The sequence below is a fragment of the Somniosus microcephalus genome, chromosome 6 (assembly GCF_052327205.1).
Source record: "Somniosus microcephalus isolate GS21.2 chromosome 6, FLI_Smic_1.0, whole genome shotgun sequence".
In the NCBI taxonomy this organism is placed as follows: Eukaryota; Metazoa; Chordata; class Chondrichthyes; order Squaliformes; family Somniosidae; genus Somniosus; species Somniosus microcephalus.
Genome location: NC_140992.1, coordinates 38,287,270 through 38,302,389, shown reverse-complemented (window position 1 = coordinate 38,302,389; position 15,120 = coordinate 38,287,270). Strand labels below are relative to the sequence as shown.

The 15,120-nt window shown below is 46.1% G+C and overlaps 1 protein-coding gene across 1 annotated transcript; it reads left to right on the top strand.

Annotated features, from left to right (window-relative positions):
• The first annotated feature begins 1,732 nt into the window (after positions 1–1,732).
• On the top strand, positions 1,733–14,258 carry LOC147115624 (receptor-transporting protein 3-like). The gene is made up of 2 exons (XM_085990050.1): positions 1,733–2,153; positions 13,119–14,258. The coding sequence occupies exons 1-2, from the start codon at positions 2,008–2,010 to the stop codon at positions 13,459–13,461; spliced, it is 489 nt and encodes a 162-aa protein (XP_085846176.1). The 5' UTR covers positions 1,733–2,007; the 3' UTR covers positions 13,462–14,258.
• The last annotated feature ends 862 nt before the right edge of the window (positions 14,259–15,120 follow it).

The window sequence follows — 15,120 nt, the reverse complement described above, 5'->3', positions numbered from 1 at the left end:
GGTGAGGTCCGAGTGGGAATGGAGCGGTGAATTGAAATGACAGGCGACCGGAAGCTCGGGGTCACCCTTACGGACTGAACGGAGGTGTTCCGCAAAGCGGTCACCCAATCTGCGTTTGGTCTCCCCAATGTAGAGGAGACCGCATCGTGAGCAGCGAATACAGTATACTAGATTGCGAGAAGTACAAGTAAATCGCTGTTTCACCTGGAAGGGGTGTTTGGGGCCCTGGACAGTGGGGAGGGGGGAGGTATAGGGGCAGGTGTTACACCTCCTCCGCTTGCACGGGAAGGTGCCAGGCGAAGGGGAAGGGCTGTTTGGGGTGATAGAGGAGTGGACTAGGGTGTCTCGGAGAGAGCGGTCCCTGCGGAATGCTGAAAGGGGAGGGGAGGGGAAGATACGTTTGGTGGTGGGATCACTTTGGAGGTAGCGGAAATGCCGGAGGATGATCCCCTCCCCTTTCAGCATTCCGCAGGGACCGCTCTCGCCGAGACACCCTAGTCCACTCCTCTATCACCCCAAACAGCCCTTCCCCTTCGCCTGGCACCTTCCCGTGCAAGCGGAGGAGGTGTAACACCTGCCCCTATACCTCCCCCCTCCCCACTGTCCAGGGCCCCAAACACCCCTTCCAGGTGAAACAGCGATTTACTTGTACTTCTCGCAATCTAGTATACTGTATTCGCTGCTCACGATGCGGTCTCCTCTACATTGGGGAGACCAAACGCAGATTGGGTGACTGCTTTGTGGAACACCTCCGTTCAGTCCGTAAGGGTGACCCCGAGCTTCCGGTCGCCTGTCATTTCAATTCACCGCTCCATTCCCACTCGGACCTCACCGTCCTTGGCCTCTTGTACTGTTCCACAGAAGCTCAACGTAAGCTCGAGGAACAGCACCTCATCTTCCGATTAGGCACTCTGCAGCCTTCCGGTCTCAATATCGAGTTCAACAATTTCAGATCATAACCTCGGCCCCTATTTCATTTTTACTTATATTTTTCCACTCCTTTCCTCCCCCCCCCTTTCCTTTTGTTTCTCTCTCACACCTGGCAGCTATCTTTTGCCCTGCCAGTACACTTTACACCTAATCCCAGCCTATTACCATCTCGTCTAGCTTCTAATCTCTTTTACTTCTTTTGGTTCTTTTATTCTTTTGTCCGATCGCAGCCCTGCCTTCGATCTAGTTCCTTTTCCCTCCAGTTTTGAAGAAGGGTCAAACCCGAAACGTCAACTCAAATTTCTCTCCACGGATGTTGCCTGACCTGCTGAGTTTTTCCAGCATTTTCTGTTGTTATTTCGGATTTCCAACATCTGCAGTATTTTGCTATCATTTTAACTATCTAAATTGGCTGACCCGCTGCTTGGTGTCGGGTCTGTTCAGGACTGACAGACCCGACACTTGGGAAACTGACACGGAGGTGGGTTGACAGCGGGATACCGACCCACTGACATTCTTTTTGATTTTGACAGTGGACCCGCCTTCGGACCCGCACTCTGAGCGCCGGTAAAATTCCGGCCATAAGATTTTTTTTTAAACTCGGTGATCAAAGTATTGAGAATTCTATAACAAAAAGGAACAAAGTGTTGCCAGATTAGTATCCGAGTTTGCTGGCCTTCCCTTTCATGTGCATTTCCAAAACAGCAGCAGACTGTGACGCTGTTTGGTATCAGTTTCAGTTTCCTTGTAACACTCATAGTGAAGTGAAATTTGCTTGTTTATCCCTCCTAGCTGCCTGAGGGCATGGTTAGTCTCAACTATTTAAAGACCTCAATCTCCCATTTGGTTCATTCTGTTGTTGTTATGACAGGATAACAGAGCAAGGCATTGTAAAGTGAGCAGAAGATCCTAATTATTACTGTGTTCCTTACTGCGGCTGCATAGTTACTGTGATAGTACTGAGAGGAGATACAAAATTAACAGACGAGACTGAAAATTGAAGAAAACTTGGAGAAGGTTCCTTGGCTGCTGTTTTTTTTTTAAGTTTCAGTGAAGTTTTAGACTAAAAAAATTAAAATGAACACAAATTGGGTTCAATTGTTTAACAGTAAGGTATCGGATCTGGCACTCTCTGATGGCTGGACTATTACACAAGATGATGACTTATCACCAAAGGCAACACCAGCAGGATGGAGTTTGTACAAGACATCTACATTTGCAAGGTATGGAGTATGTGCAATGGAAAACAAGATCAGAACCTGCACGCCTGTCCTGGAGTGCAATAGAGGCAGGGCAACCGAGTCAAATGTACAAGATACTGTTGACTCATTTTTTAAAGGGAATAGCAACAGCTAATATTCTCTAAGGTGGAGAGTGGTGCAGACCGAACATACCCCCTTTTGGGGGTTCTTTGATATTTTCAGAACTCAAAGTCAGATACAGGTAGACTATCCTTTATCCGAAAACCTCGGGACCAGCCGAGTTTCGGATAAAGGAGAATTTCGGATTTCGGAAGGTGGGTCGGCGGGGGTCCGCGGGGGGGTCGGCGGGGGGTCGTGCGCACGACTTACGCTGACGCTCAGCGTAAGTCAGTCGGGGTCGGGGCCGGCGGGGTACGCGGGGGGGGGGTCGGCGGTTGTCAGGGCTGGCGGGGTCCGCGGGGGGGTCGGCGGCTGGCGGGGCCCGCGGGGGGGGGTCGGCGGTTGTCGGGGTCCGCGGGGGGGGGGGTCGGCGGTTGTCGGGGTCCGCGGGGGGGGTCGGCGGTTGTCGGGGCTGGCGGGGTCCGCGGGGGGGTCGGCGGTTGTCGGGGCTGGCGGGGTCGGCGGTTGTCGGGGCCGGCGGGGTCCGCGGGGGGGTCGGCGGCTGGCGGGGTCGGCGGTTGTCGGGGCTGGCGGGGTCCGCGGGGGGGTCGGCGGTTGTCGGGGCTGGCGGGGTCGGCGGCTGGCGGTTGTCGGGGCTGGCGGGGGGGGTCGGCGGGGGTCGTGCGCACGACTTACCCTTTATCCGAACTTCCGCAACCGGAACCCTCTAAAAACCGAAGGTTTTTCGTTCAGCGTAAGTCGTACGCACGACTTACGCTGAACGAAAAAACCGAAGGTTTTTAGAGGGTTTCGGTTTTCGGAAGTCCGGATAAAGGGTAGTCTACCTGTAATTTGCACAGTACCTGTACTTCAACGTAGAGTTGCATTTCAGCCATAGTCCATAGGAAGGAAAGGATTACAACATGTATGAAACCTAAATAAAGAAAAGCAGGTGCATGATGGTTATGTATAAATGTATGAATGTGGTGTCAGGATTCCTGAGAGGATGGCATTTATCTAAAAAAGTAACTGAAATTTGTAGGGAGGAGTAAGAGGCAGAGAGATAGAAGTAGAAAAGAGATTCTTTGACTTGATTTAGCACAGATACTGATTACATACCTGAGCCAGCTACGTGAGAGTGACTCGAGGTGACTCACCTATTGATTTTCTCCCTCCCAATCTCAGTGTGGGAAAATCTTAGTATAACTTGTATCCTACTAGTCATAATAATGAAGTGCTGGAATATCAAATTGCTGTGCTACAATATATACCAGCTGTTTATTTATTTTGATAATATATCAAAAGTTATTAATGATAAAATGTTACGATCATGTTGCGCGGATGGTGACCATAGGCAAACACATGCATGTCACAATTCGTAGATCTCGTGTTATCTTGTGCAGTTTGTTTATTTAACTATTCATGTGTCCCCTGTGGCGATGGGTGCTCTGCAGGGAAGATAGTTGCCACAGGGGCGGGATATTCATACAGCAGGAGATTTAAAGAGCTATTGAGGCTCTTTAATGGAGAACTGTGCAATGTGTAACTGCCCCAACAACGGAGCAGATGGACTTGGAAGAAAGAAGTGTAAGGTGCCATGACAGAGTGAGCAGTGCTCCTTTTACAGAGAGGGACAGAAAGGTAATACTGCTGGCGGTGCAGCAAAGCAGAATTGTCATATTTGGATCTGACGGACATCTTCCTGAAGAGATCGCAAAGTCTCTGTTTGAAGAATGGACTCGGTCGAGAATATTTTTGTGGATTTTATGGGCTGAGGGTGTTTTCCCTGTGATGGGATCACCCTGTGCAGATGCGTGGGGGACTGGTTTGTTAAAACTCCAGAGAACGCATGGCAGTTGGCTGTGACAAAAGAACTGTCAGTCATCCAGAATGTATGGGTTCGCCCGACAGTCCTGGAAAAAGGAAGGGGGCCATTGAACTTGAACTTATTAAAAGGCCACTCTAATATGCAAAAGCACTTCTCACCTCCATCTCAGAAGAGAAGCAGAACAATGAACCCACTAGCCTCTGCCAGCCGAAGAGGAGCCAGTTTTTCCCAACACAAAGACTGAAAGATATGTCCCAGACTTAGGGCCATTAATCCAATCACGAAATATTCATGGGTCCGATGATGACCCATCATTGATTAAGCACCGGAGTGCTTAGAAACAAAAGGGGCTAAAAATTTGGTGGCGCCGCGTTTGGGGCGCCAAGCTCGCCTGGGCGGCGGAAGTCCCGCCCTGGAAGGAGCCGGGAGCGCCAGCGCGATATTCAGTTTGAGCACCCCAAGAGGGACGCGGGGCGCTGCTCGAGGCACCCCGCATCCCTCTTGGGGCGCTGAAACTGAATATCGCAGCACAATGTGCCGCAGCGGCACACGCTGCGGCACGGCACGCTGCGGTACTGCAGGCCTTCCTCCCCTTCTTAAAGGGGAGGGGCCTGCACCAGCGCGATCACCGATCGCGAGTGCCGGCAAAAGAGCCCGGCACCGAGGAGAAGTGCCGGGCTCTCGGGACACAGCCGGCGCTGCCCGGGGGGGGGGGGGATCAGGAGGCCGGGGAGGGCAGCGTGAGGAGGTGCTGGCAGGCGGCCACAGAAAAAATGGCCGCCCCGCACCTCCCCTTTAATTTGCGCCACTACCGCCACAGGTAGGCCCCCCTGAACCGGTCGCGATTTGCGACTGGTGCTACGGGGGGGGGGGCGCGAACCCAATATCGTGTTCGGGGCGGTAGCAGGGTGCTGCGCACACCGATGACGTCATCGGTGGTGGCGCAGCGCTACAGGCTAATGCCGCCATTAGCGCCCCGCTAAATTTCGCGGGAGGCGTGGCCAGTGGCGCTAAAGCCACTGAGTGCCCTCTTTAGGCGCTAACTGATGGCGCAGCCCACCGAATTTCTAGGCCAAGGACTTTAAAGATTGGCGGGAAAGATAGTGGTAGCCAGACTCCTATAAAGATAGATCCTTTTCCACCATTCTCTCTCTCGCTCCCACTCCAACAAGATCGACCTAACAAGAAGTACCAGAGAGGCCGCCGAGTGGAGCGATCAAAACCGACCATGTGTGGCGGTAAGCATAGCCTTGAGTAACCCAAGCCGGTAACCCGATATCCCAGGCGAGCTGGGTGAGCTGTAAGGGCTCAGAGTTTCTCAGAAGTGAAGTTTTTGGGCTATTCCGAGGGTGGGAGCTTCGTTTGGTTCAGCCAGGTGAAGGGGTTTATGCGACTGGGTAATTCGTTGGTAGGGGTGGAATTAGAGTCCACCATAGCAACAAGGGAATTACTGCTTGTTATAGTCCCCAGTTTTGTACTGTATGTATGTTGTTTGTAACCTGGATTTTATTCTCCACAGAGACAGTGATTTTGTTTAGTAGTGCATGTTTTAGCCAGTGTATTTTAGACCAAATAAATATAAGTAAGATTTTTCACCGAAGCATTCCTGTCCATGACTTATTCCATTTACACTCTGAATAATAATTCCTGGGTATAGAACTTTCGTAAGGCGGGGGCGATTCGAACCGTCCGTCTAACAATTGGGCTAGGATCAAAAACTGCTTACATTCCTCAGAAGGTTGCAGCAAGGTGTGTATGGGATGAGGTCACTGAGCAGGTCAGTGCATTGTCCCTGATGAGAAGGGTGATCACTTAAAAAATCTTTCCATCCCCAGGAAGTTTGGCAAAGTTACTTCAATAGCCATGTAAAGTGAGAGAATTTATTATTGGGATTAAATGTGAGGATTATTTCTACAATAATAACCAGTAAACAGCAGTGAACGTGGATTCAGAAGAAGATAAGACATTTACTGAAGGGTAGAAAAGAGTGGGCACTTGTTAGAGTAGTGATGTTAGAAACATAGAAACATAGAAGATAGGAGCAGGAGTAGGCCATTCGGCCCCTCGAGCCTGCTCCGCCATTCAATGTGATCATGGCTGATCATCCAAATTCAGTACCCTGTCCCTGCTTTCTCCCCATATCCCTTGATCCCTTTAGCCTTAAGAAATATACCCAACTCCTTCTTGAATATATTTAATGAATTGGCCTCTACTACCTTCTGTGGTAGAGAATTCCACAGGTTCACCACTCTCTGGGTGAAGGAATTCCTCCTCATCTCTGTCCTAAATGGCTTACCCCTTATCCTTAGACTGTGACCCCTGGTTCTAGACTCCTCGACCATCGGGAACATCCTTCCTGCATCTAGTCTGTCCAGTCCTGTCAGAATTTTATAAGTTTCAATGAGATCCCCTCTCATTCTTCTAAACTCCAGTGAGTATAAGCCCAATTGACCCAATCTCTCCTCATACGTCATTCCTGCCATCCCAGGTATCAGTCTGGTGAATCTTCGCTGAACACCCTCCATGGCAAGAACATCCTTCCTCAGATAAGGTGACCAAAACTGCACACAATACTCAAGGTATGGTCTCACCAAGGCCCTGTACAACTGCAGCAAGACATCCTTGTTCCTGTACTCAAACCCTCTCGCTACGAAGGCCAACATACCATTTGTCTTCTTAACCGCCTGCTGCACCTGCATGCTTACCTTCAGCGACTGGTGCACAAGGACACCCAGGTCTCGTTGCACTTACCCTTCTCCCAATCTATTGCCATTCATATAATAATCTGCCTTCCTGTTTTTGACACCAAAGTGGATAACCTCACATTTATCCATGTTATATTGCATCTGCCATGCTTCTGCCCAATCACCCAACCTGTCCAAATCATCCTGGAGTTTCTCGGCATCCTCCTCACAGCACACACACCCACCCAGCTTTGTGTCATCTGCAAGCTTGGAGATATTACATCTAGTTCCCATGTCTAGATCATTAATATATATTGTGAATAGCTGGGGTCCAAGGACCGATCCCTGCGGTACCCCACTAGTCACTGCCTGCCACTTGGAAAAAGACCCGTTTATTCCAACTCTTTGCTTTCTGTCTGCCAACCAATTCTCTATCCAAGTCAATACCTTGCCCCCAATCCCATGTGCCTTAACTTTACACGCTATTCTCTTATGCGGGACCTTATTGAAAGCCTTTTGAAAGTCCAAATACACCACATCCATTGGTTCTCCCTTATCTATTTTACCAGTTACATCCTCAAAAAATTACAGTAGATTAGTGAAGCACGATTTACCTTTTGTAAATCCATGTTGACTTTGTCCGATCCTGTCACTGTTTTCCAAGTGCTCTGCTATTACACCTTTTATAATGGACTCTAGCATTTTCCCCACTACCGATGTCAGGCTTACCGGTTTTCTCTCGTTTTCTCTCTACCACCTTTTTTGAATAGTGGGGTAACATTAGCTACCCTCCAATCCATGGGTACTGTTCCAGATTCCATCGAATGTTGGAAGATGATCAGCAATGCATCTATTATTTCTAGGACCACTTCCTTAAATACCCTAGGATGTAGATTATCAGGCCCTGGAGATTTATCGGCCTTCAATCCCGTCAATTTCCCTAACACCATTTCCCTACAAATACTGATTTCTTTCAGTTCCTCCCTTTCATTAGACCCTGTGTTCCCCGACATCTCTGGGAGGTTATTTGTGTCCTCCTTTGTGAAGACGGAACCAAAATATGTATTTAATTGGTCTGTCATTTCTTTGTTCCCCATTATAAATTCCCCTGATTCTGACTGCAAGGGACCTACGTTTGACTTCACCAATCTTTTTCTCTTCACATATCTATAAAAGCTTTTACAGTCAGTTTTTATGTTCCCTGCAAGCTTACTCTCATTCTATTTTTCCCTTCTTAATTAATCCCTTTGTCCTCCTGTTGAGATGGTGGAAGGGCTGAGTGGGGTTCCCCAGTATCTGTATTGCTTCTAATTTGCTTATTTTTGTTTCAATTTGCATCAATAACTTGGATTTAGAAATTCAATACAAATGGGTATAGGTTGATTCTGAGGAGGCAGTTCGGGAAATACTAAATGGGTTGGACAAAAGATGTAATTGGGTAGAACAATGGCAAATGAAATTTAATATGGACAAGTGCAAAGTACTGCAAATAGGAAGAAAATGGGCAGCACACATACTCTATGAATGGCGTTGAAATAGCCAAGATGCAATTGAAAGAGAGCCATTATACTTGATGGTCAACATACCCAACCACAGCAGAGAAGCAATCAACAAAGCAAAGACAATGCTGAAGCATAAAGCCAAAAGAGGCGGAGCAAGTTATGATCAAATAATGCTTTGGTCAGATCAGCACCTTAAGTACTATGTTCAGTCTTCCCATTGAAATACAAGGGAGACATTCAAGAGCTGGAGGCAGTTCAGAGATGAGCCATAAGGATAATCCTGAATGTCAGAGGTCTGAGGTATTTGAAAAGACCATGGTGTAGAAATTCTTCTGCGTTTTGTCGAGTTTTTGAGAGCAAAATTGACGTTCCACTTACCAAATTTGTAGTGGGAGGTCCCGTGCCAGAAGTGCGCACAAGAAATGGCCGCTGCAGTATTGCTTAAGGCGCACCCTCGCAGCTGCCTGAAATGAACGCTGTCTTCATTAAAATATATAAATAGGGGTGCTCCGCTTGAATTGGGACCATGCCAAATTTACCGTGTTGAGGAATTAGCTAGACAATGCAATAGCAAAATACTGCGGATGCTGGAAATCCGATTGTACCATTTAGTTTATATGTCCTCTCCACATTCTTTCTACCAAAATGTATCGCTTCACACTTTTCTGTGTTAAATTTCATTTGCCATGTGTCCGCCCATTTCACCAGCCTGTCTATGTCTTCCTGAAGTCTATCACTATCCTCCTCACTGTTCACTCTACTTCCAAGTTTCGTGTCATCTGCAAATTTTGAAATTGTGCATTTTATACCCACGTCCAAGTCATTAATATATATCAAGAAAATCAGTGGTCCCAGAACCGATCCCTGGGGAACACCACTGTATACCTTCCTCCAGTCTGAAAAACAACCGTTCACCACTACTTTCTGTTTCCTGTCACTTAGCCAATTCTGTATCCATGCTGCCACTGTCCCTTTTATTCCATGGGCTTCAACTTTGCTATTATGTGGCACTTTGTCGAACACCTTTTGGAAATCCATGTACACTATGGACTGGATTTTCATTGAGGAGGCGAGTAGGAAGCGGGACTACAATTTTTGGGGTTGTAGTCCTGCCTCCATCGAGTTCTAGCCAACCCACATGATTTATACTTGATTGACCTTGTTGAGCCCGCCCAGTGGGCTCAGCAGGCCAATTAAGGGCCACCCGGCAACAGGTGACATCACAGATTGAAATTTCATCTGTCAAGACCTTTTGACAGATGAAATATCAGGGTTTCACAGCTGTTTGAAGCTGTCAAACACTGACAATCTGTACTCCAGGTTAATTCCTTCCTCTCAGGATGATTTAGAGATCTCCCCGGAACAGAAAGCAGAGGCTGCAGATTTTGACAGATCGCGGCCATTCTGCTTTCTGTGCCGGTGAGATGAGGGACTCCCGAGACCTGAAGGAAGGAAGGCTGTAAAGGTAAGTAAAGGTTAGTAGAACTTCTTTAAACACTTTACACAGACCAAACACACTTACCTCTGCACTCATGCACCCATCACTCACCTGAACACCGGACATCTCGAACCCTCCGAGCCCTTCATCCCGATGGCCCGCCTCGCTAACTTGGCGTGGTTTGGAGCCGTCGGGAATCCCACATTTCAACAATGAAAATAGGGATTAGGCTAAAAACTGCCTGTTAACTACCTGTTAACAGGCAGTTAATTGGCACTAATCCCCTTCCCACCTCGGGGAGGCGGGTCCCAGTGCGGGGCAGGTACCCGTCTCCTTTGAAACTGGCATGGAGGTGGGTTGGGTGTGGGATGGGGTCGGGACCCCCGATTTCAGGATTTTAAACCCCCACACGCCTCCAATCCTGACTCCACAGCCCAATGAAAATCCAGCCCTGTGTCAACCGCATTACCCTCATCAACCCTTTCTCAATCAAGTTAGTTAAACACGATTTGCCTTTAACAAATCCATGCTGGCTTTCCTTAATTAATCCACACTTGTCCATGTGACTGTTAATTTTGTCCCTGATTATTGTTTCTAAAAGCTTCCCCACTATCAAGGTCAAACTGACTGGCCTGTAGTTGCTGGGTTTATCTTTATACCTTTTTTTGAAGAATGCTGTAACATTTGTAGTCCTCTGGCCTCACCTCCATATCTAAGGAGGATTGGAATATTATGGCCAGTACCTCCATGATTTCCTCCCTCAATTCTCTCAGCACCCTAAGATGCATCCCATCCGCTCCTGGTGATTTATCTACTTTAAGTACATCCAGCCTTTCTAATAGCTCCTCTTGATCAATTTTTATCCTATCAAGTATCTCCACTACCTCCTCCTTTACTATATCTATGGCAGCATGCTCTTCCTTGGTGAAGACAGATGCAAAGTACTCATTTAGTACCTCAGCCATACCCTCTGCCTCCATCCATAGGTCTCCTTTTTGGTCCCTAATCGGCCAAATCCCTCCTCTTACTACTCTTTTGCTATTTATATGCCTATAGAAGACTTTTGGATTACCTTTTATGTTGGCTGCCATTCTATTCTCATACCCTCTCTTTGCCCCTCTTATTTTCTTTTTCACTTCTCCTCTGACCTTTCTATATATAGCCTGATGCTCAGATGTATTTGCAACTGTCATACACGGTCTTTTTCTGCTTCATCATATCTCTATCTCTTTCATCATCCAGGGACCCCTGACATTAGTTGCCCTGCCTTTCCCCATTAAGGGAATGTATCTCGACTGTACCCGAACTATTTCCTCTTTAAAGGCAGCCCATTATCCCATTACAGCTTTGCCTGCCAATCTTTGATTCTAGTTTACCTGGGCCAGATCCGTTCTCATCCCACTGAAATTGGCCTTCTCCCAATTAAACATTTTTACTCTAGATTGTTCCCTGTCCTTTTCCATAGCTAATCTAAACCTTATGATACTATGATCGCTGTTCCCTAAATGTTCACCTACTGACACTTGCTCCACTTGCCCTATCTCATTCCCCAGAACCAGATCCAGCAATGCCTCCTCCCTCGGCGGGCCGGAAACATACTGATCAAGAAAGTTCTCCTGAACACACTTCAGAAATTCTTCCCCTTCTCTGCCCTTAACACTATTATGATCCCAGTCTATATTAGGACAGTTGAAGTCCCCCATTATTACTAATCTATAGCTCTTGCACCTCTCTGTAATTTCTCTGCAAATTTGCTCCTCCATATCTTTCCCACTATTTGGTGGTCTATAGAATACACCTAGTAGTGTAATGGCACCTCTATTCTTTTTTAACTCTATCCACATAGATTCTGTCCTTGACCCCTCCAGGACATCCTCCCTCTCCAGCACTGTAACATTCTCCTTGACCAATACTGCCACACCACCTCCTATCTTTCCTTACCTATCTTTGTTAAACACTTAATAACCAAGAATATTTAATACCCAATCCTGCCATTTTTTGAGCCAGGTCTTAGTTAGTGCCACAACATCATATTCCCATGTGTCTATTTGTGCCTGCAGCTCACTTACCTTGTTTACTGTGCTTCATGCGTTCACATACACTGTAAACCCATCTTAGACCATCCTGTATTCTCTGTTCGCTTGACCCCACCTAATACCTTACTATTTCTTACTTTAGTGCTCTCTGCCTCTCCCAATCCTTTGAGCACTTTATTTACCCTTTCTAATGTTACATCCTGGTGCCCATCTCCCTGCCAAATTAGTTTAAACTCTCCCCAACAGCACTAGCAAACCTCCCCGCGATGATATTGGTTCCGGCCCTGGTGAAGTGCAACCCGTCCGGCCTGTACAGGTCACACCTCCCCCAGAACCGATCCCAATGTCCCAGGAATCTAAAGCCCTCCCTCCCGCACACATTCGTCTGCGCTATCCTCCTATTTCTATACTCACTAGTGCGTGGCACCGGGAGTAATCTAGAGATTACTACCTTTGAGGTCCTGCTTTTTAATCTCTTTCCTAGCTTCCTGAAATCTGCCTGCAGGACCTCCCCTCTTTCTACCTATGTCGTTGGTACTGATATGGACCACGACCTCTGGCTGTTCACCCTTCTGCCTCAGAATGTTCTGCAGCCGCTCAGTGATATCCTTGAGCACAAAAATCTAGGCTGACACTCCAGTGCAGTACTGAGGGAGTGCTGCACTATCGGAGGTGCCGTCGTTTGGATGAGACGTTAAACCAAGGCCCCGTCTACTCTCCCAGGTGGATGTAAAAGATCCCATGGCACTATTTAGAAGAATAGCAGGGGAGTTATCCCTGGTGTCCTGGTCAATATTTATCCCTCAAACAACATCACTAAAACAGTTTATCTGGTCATTATCACATTGCTGTTTGTGGGAGCTTGCTGTATGCAAATTGGCTGCCATGTTTCCTACATTACAACAGTGACTACACTTCAAAAAGTACTTAATTGGCTGTAAAGCGCTTTGGGACGTCCGGTGGTCGTGAAAGACGCTATATAAATGCAAGTCTTTCTTTCTTGTAATCTTACAATGGAAAATATGCAGGTGAGGCAGAATTGGGGCTCAACTGTGTTGCTCTGCCCAATGAAATAGCCTGTTGACAGTCACTCTTTAGAGAATGGCTACTCGGGTGAAGTATCAGAGAGTGACTGGCACTGTGGGACTAAACCCTAGCATAGCTGAGAGCACCTACTGAAAGGTTTCTTAGTCATGTCAATGTTTATTTTTTGCTAACATTAGGTGAACAGAGGAAAATATGTCCTATAGCATTAGTTTTAACGCTGGCAAAAGACCTACATTTCTCAGCCACATCCTTGTGTGCTGATTTTGAAAAGGAACCAGGACCTTGAGTGAATGACCTTGTTTTTGTAGCAACAGGGAGACAAGGTTCTGATCTTTTAATTCTTTATTCCCAGATTTCGTTGTTCAACTTGTTCCAATTCATGGGCTTCTGCAAAGGCTCTAATGCATTTTAATATGAGACTGCAGAATGGGAGAGGAGAGGTGAAGGTCCGATTCTTCAAGCAGCAGTGTCGAAAGATCCATAATGAAGATGCAAATTTTGTAGAACCTTTTTGCAGTGAAGAAAACATCTGTCAAGTTCTTGAACGGTTAATGACCAAGATCCGCCAACGATGTTATAACGAAAGAATTGGAGAATACAGCACTGCGTTCAGAAGGGATGTCGACCTGGAGGGTCCGCACGAGAAGAACCATTGTGAAGCTTGCCGTTTGGGAATCTGCAGCCAAGGTGTCTGACTTGGAGTCTGATTTTGTCATTTAACTCAAAGGCTTTGGGAAGCCTGATGGAGTCTATAATGCAAAATATATTGTTAGGATCACAAAATACCTGTTTTAAACAATAACTCAAAAATTTTGGTTTTCAATAATATGATTATTTCCATGCCTGTACCTTCAATTTTCTTTTGTGATTATATTTTATTGCAGTTCTAATTTGTAGCATGTTGATATGTGAGTTGTTATAATCTAGAATGAACTGCTTGAAAGGATTGTGGAAGCAGATTCAAACTTTCAAAAGGCAATTGGATAAATACTTGAATGGGGAAAAAATTGCAGGGCTATGGGGAAAGAGCAGGGGAGTGGGACTAATTGGATAGCTCTTTCAGAGAGCCGGTACAGGCACGATGGGCCGAATGGCCTCTTGTGTGGTATAATTTTACGATTCATATAATTAAAATGACAATGAAAGCTGCTGTATTATGAATACATCATCTATATCATACAAAACAGCTACTGGAAGAACATTTTATTTATATGATTCACTCCCTTGAAGTTAAAATAATGCTTTCGGATCACTTAAAAAAAATAATCTGTTTGGATGTATCTTTCGGTTGGTAATTCTTACATGAGAAGTATTTTTCTCTAAAGTTAGATTATATATTTTATACTATAAGATTTAACTCGATTTGTATATAGTGCATTAGCAGTAGCAAATACAAAAAATTGTCTTAGAATGAGTCAAATGTAAACTTCAGCTTTATCGGGTTTTCCTTCTGGTACTATTGTAAGTAATAATAAAAATATATGAATGACAATTTCCTGATGATCTGATCCTTACTACCTGGGCAGTAGAAGCAATCTCAAGAAGTTAACTTGACAAAGGGTTTGACCTGAAATGTTGACTCTATTTTCTCTCCACGGATATTGCCTGGCCTGCTGAGTTTTTCCAGCATTTTCTGTTGCTACTCAAGAAGTTAACTGTTGTTCATTTTTGTGCCCAGTATGAACTGTGAACTGCGGGAAAGTTTTGTGCTGCGTATACCAATCCTGTCTTGTTTTATTGAAGAGTCTGTCCATCAGCGACACCTCAGGAACTTTTAATCCTTTCTGTCAGGGATAGATTAAACTCAGGTCCCAGAGGTCAAGACTGGTCTCTAGCCAACAGCATCAACTCTTGTGAATTCGTGCTCTGTTCCAGGATAAAGATATTGGTTTGCCACAGCGTTAGGTCAGTAGGCATCTGTGGATTGGGTGCCATAGTGGGCTATTAGTGTTTTATCACACCTTGGACCTGAATTCCAATTCAGCCCAGGCAGATGGGTAGATGTTTCCTCTCTTTGGTAGTACTAAAGATCCTATGAGTCTGGCCAACTTTATTCCAGTTACTGCTAGACAAAAAATTATTACATAAAATGGTTTGTAACTTGGAATTAATTGGCTAAGCTCAGACCATAAGCATAGAGAGTTGGAAACAGAAATAAAGACAAACACTGGGAATTGCTTTGGGGGTTCTACCAATCAGTCACCGTAACCTCAGTGGAAGATGGCAGAAACCCCAGACAGATGTGTAAACGGCGTTTCTGCGAATCTTCTGCCAAACTTATGGTGGCGTATAGGAGAACCCTCAAGGAAATTCCCATTTTTTAAACACAGGAGTTTTCTTCTCACAGGTTAAAA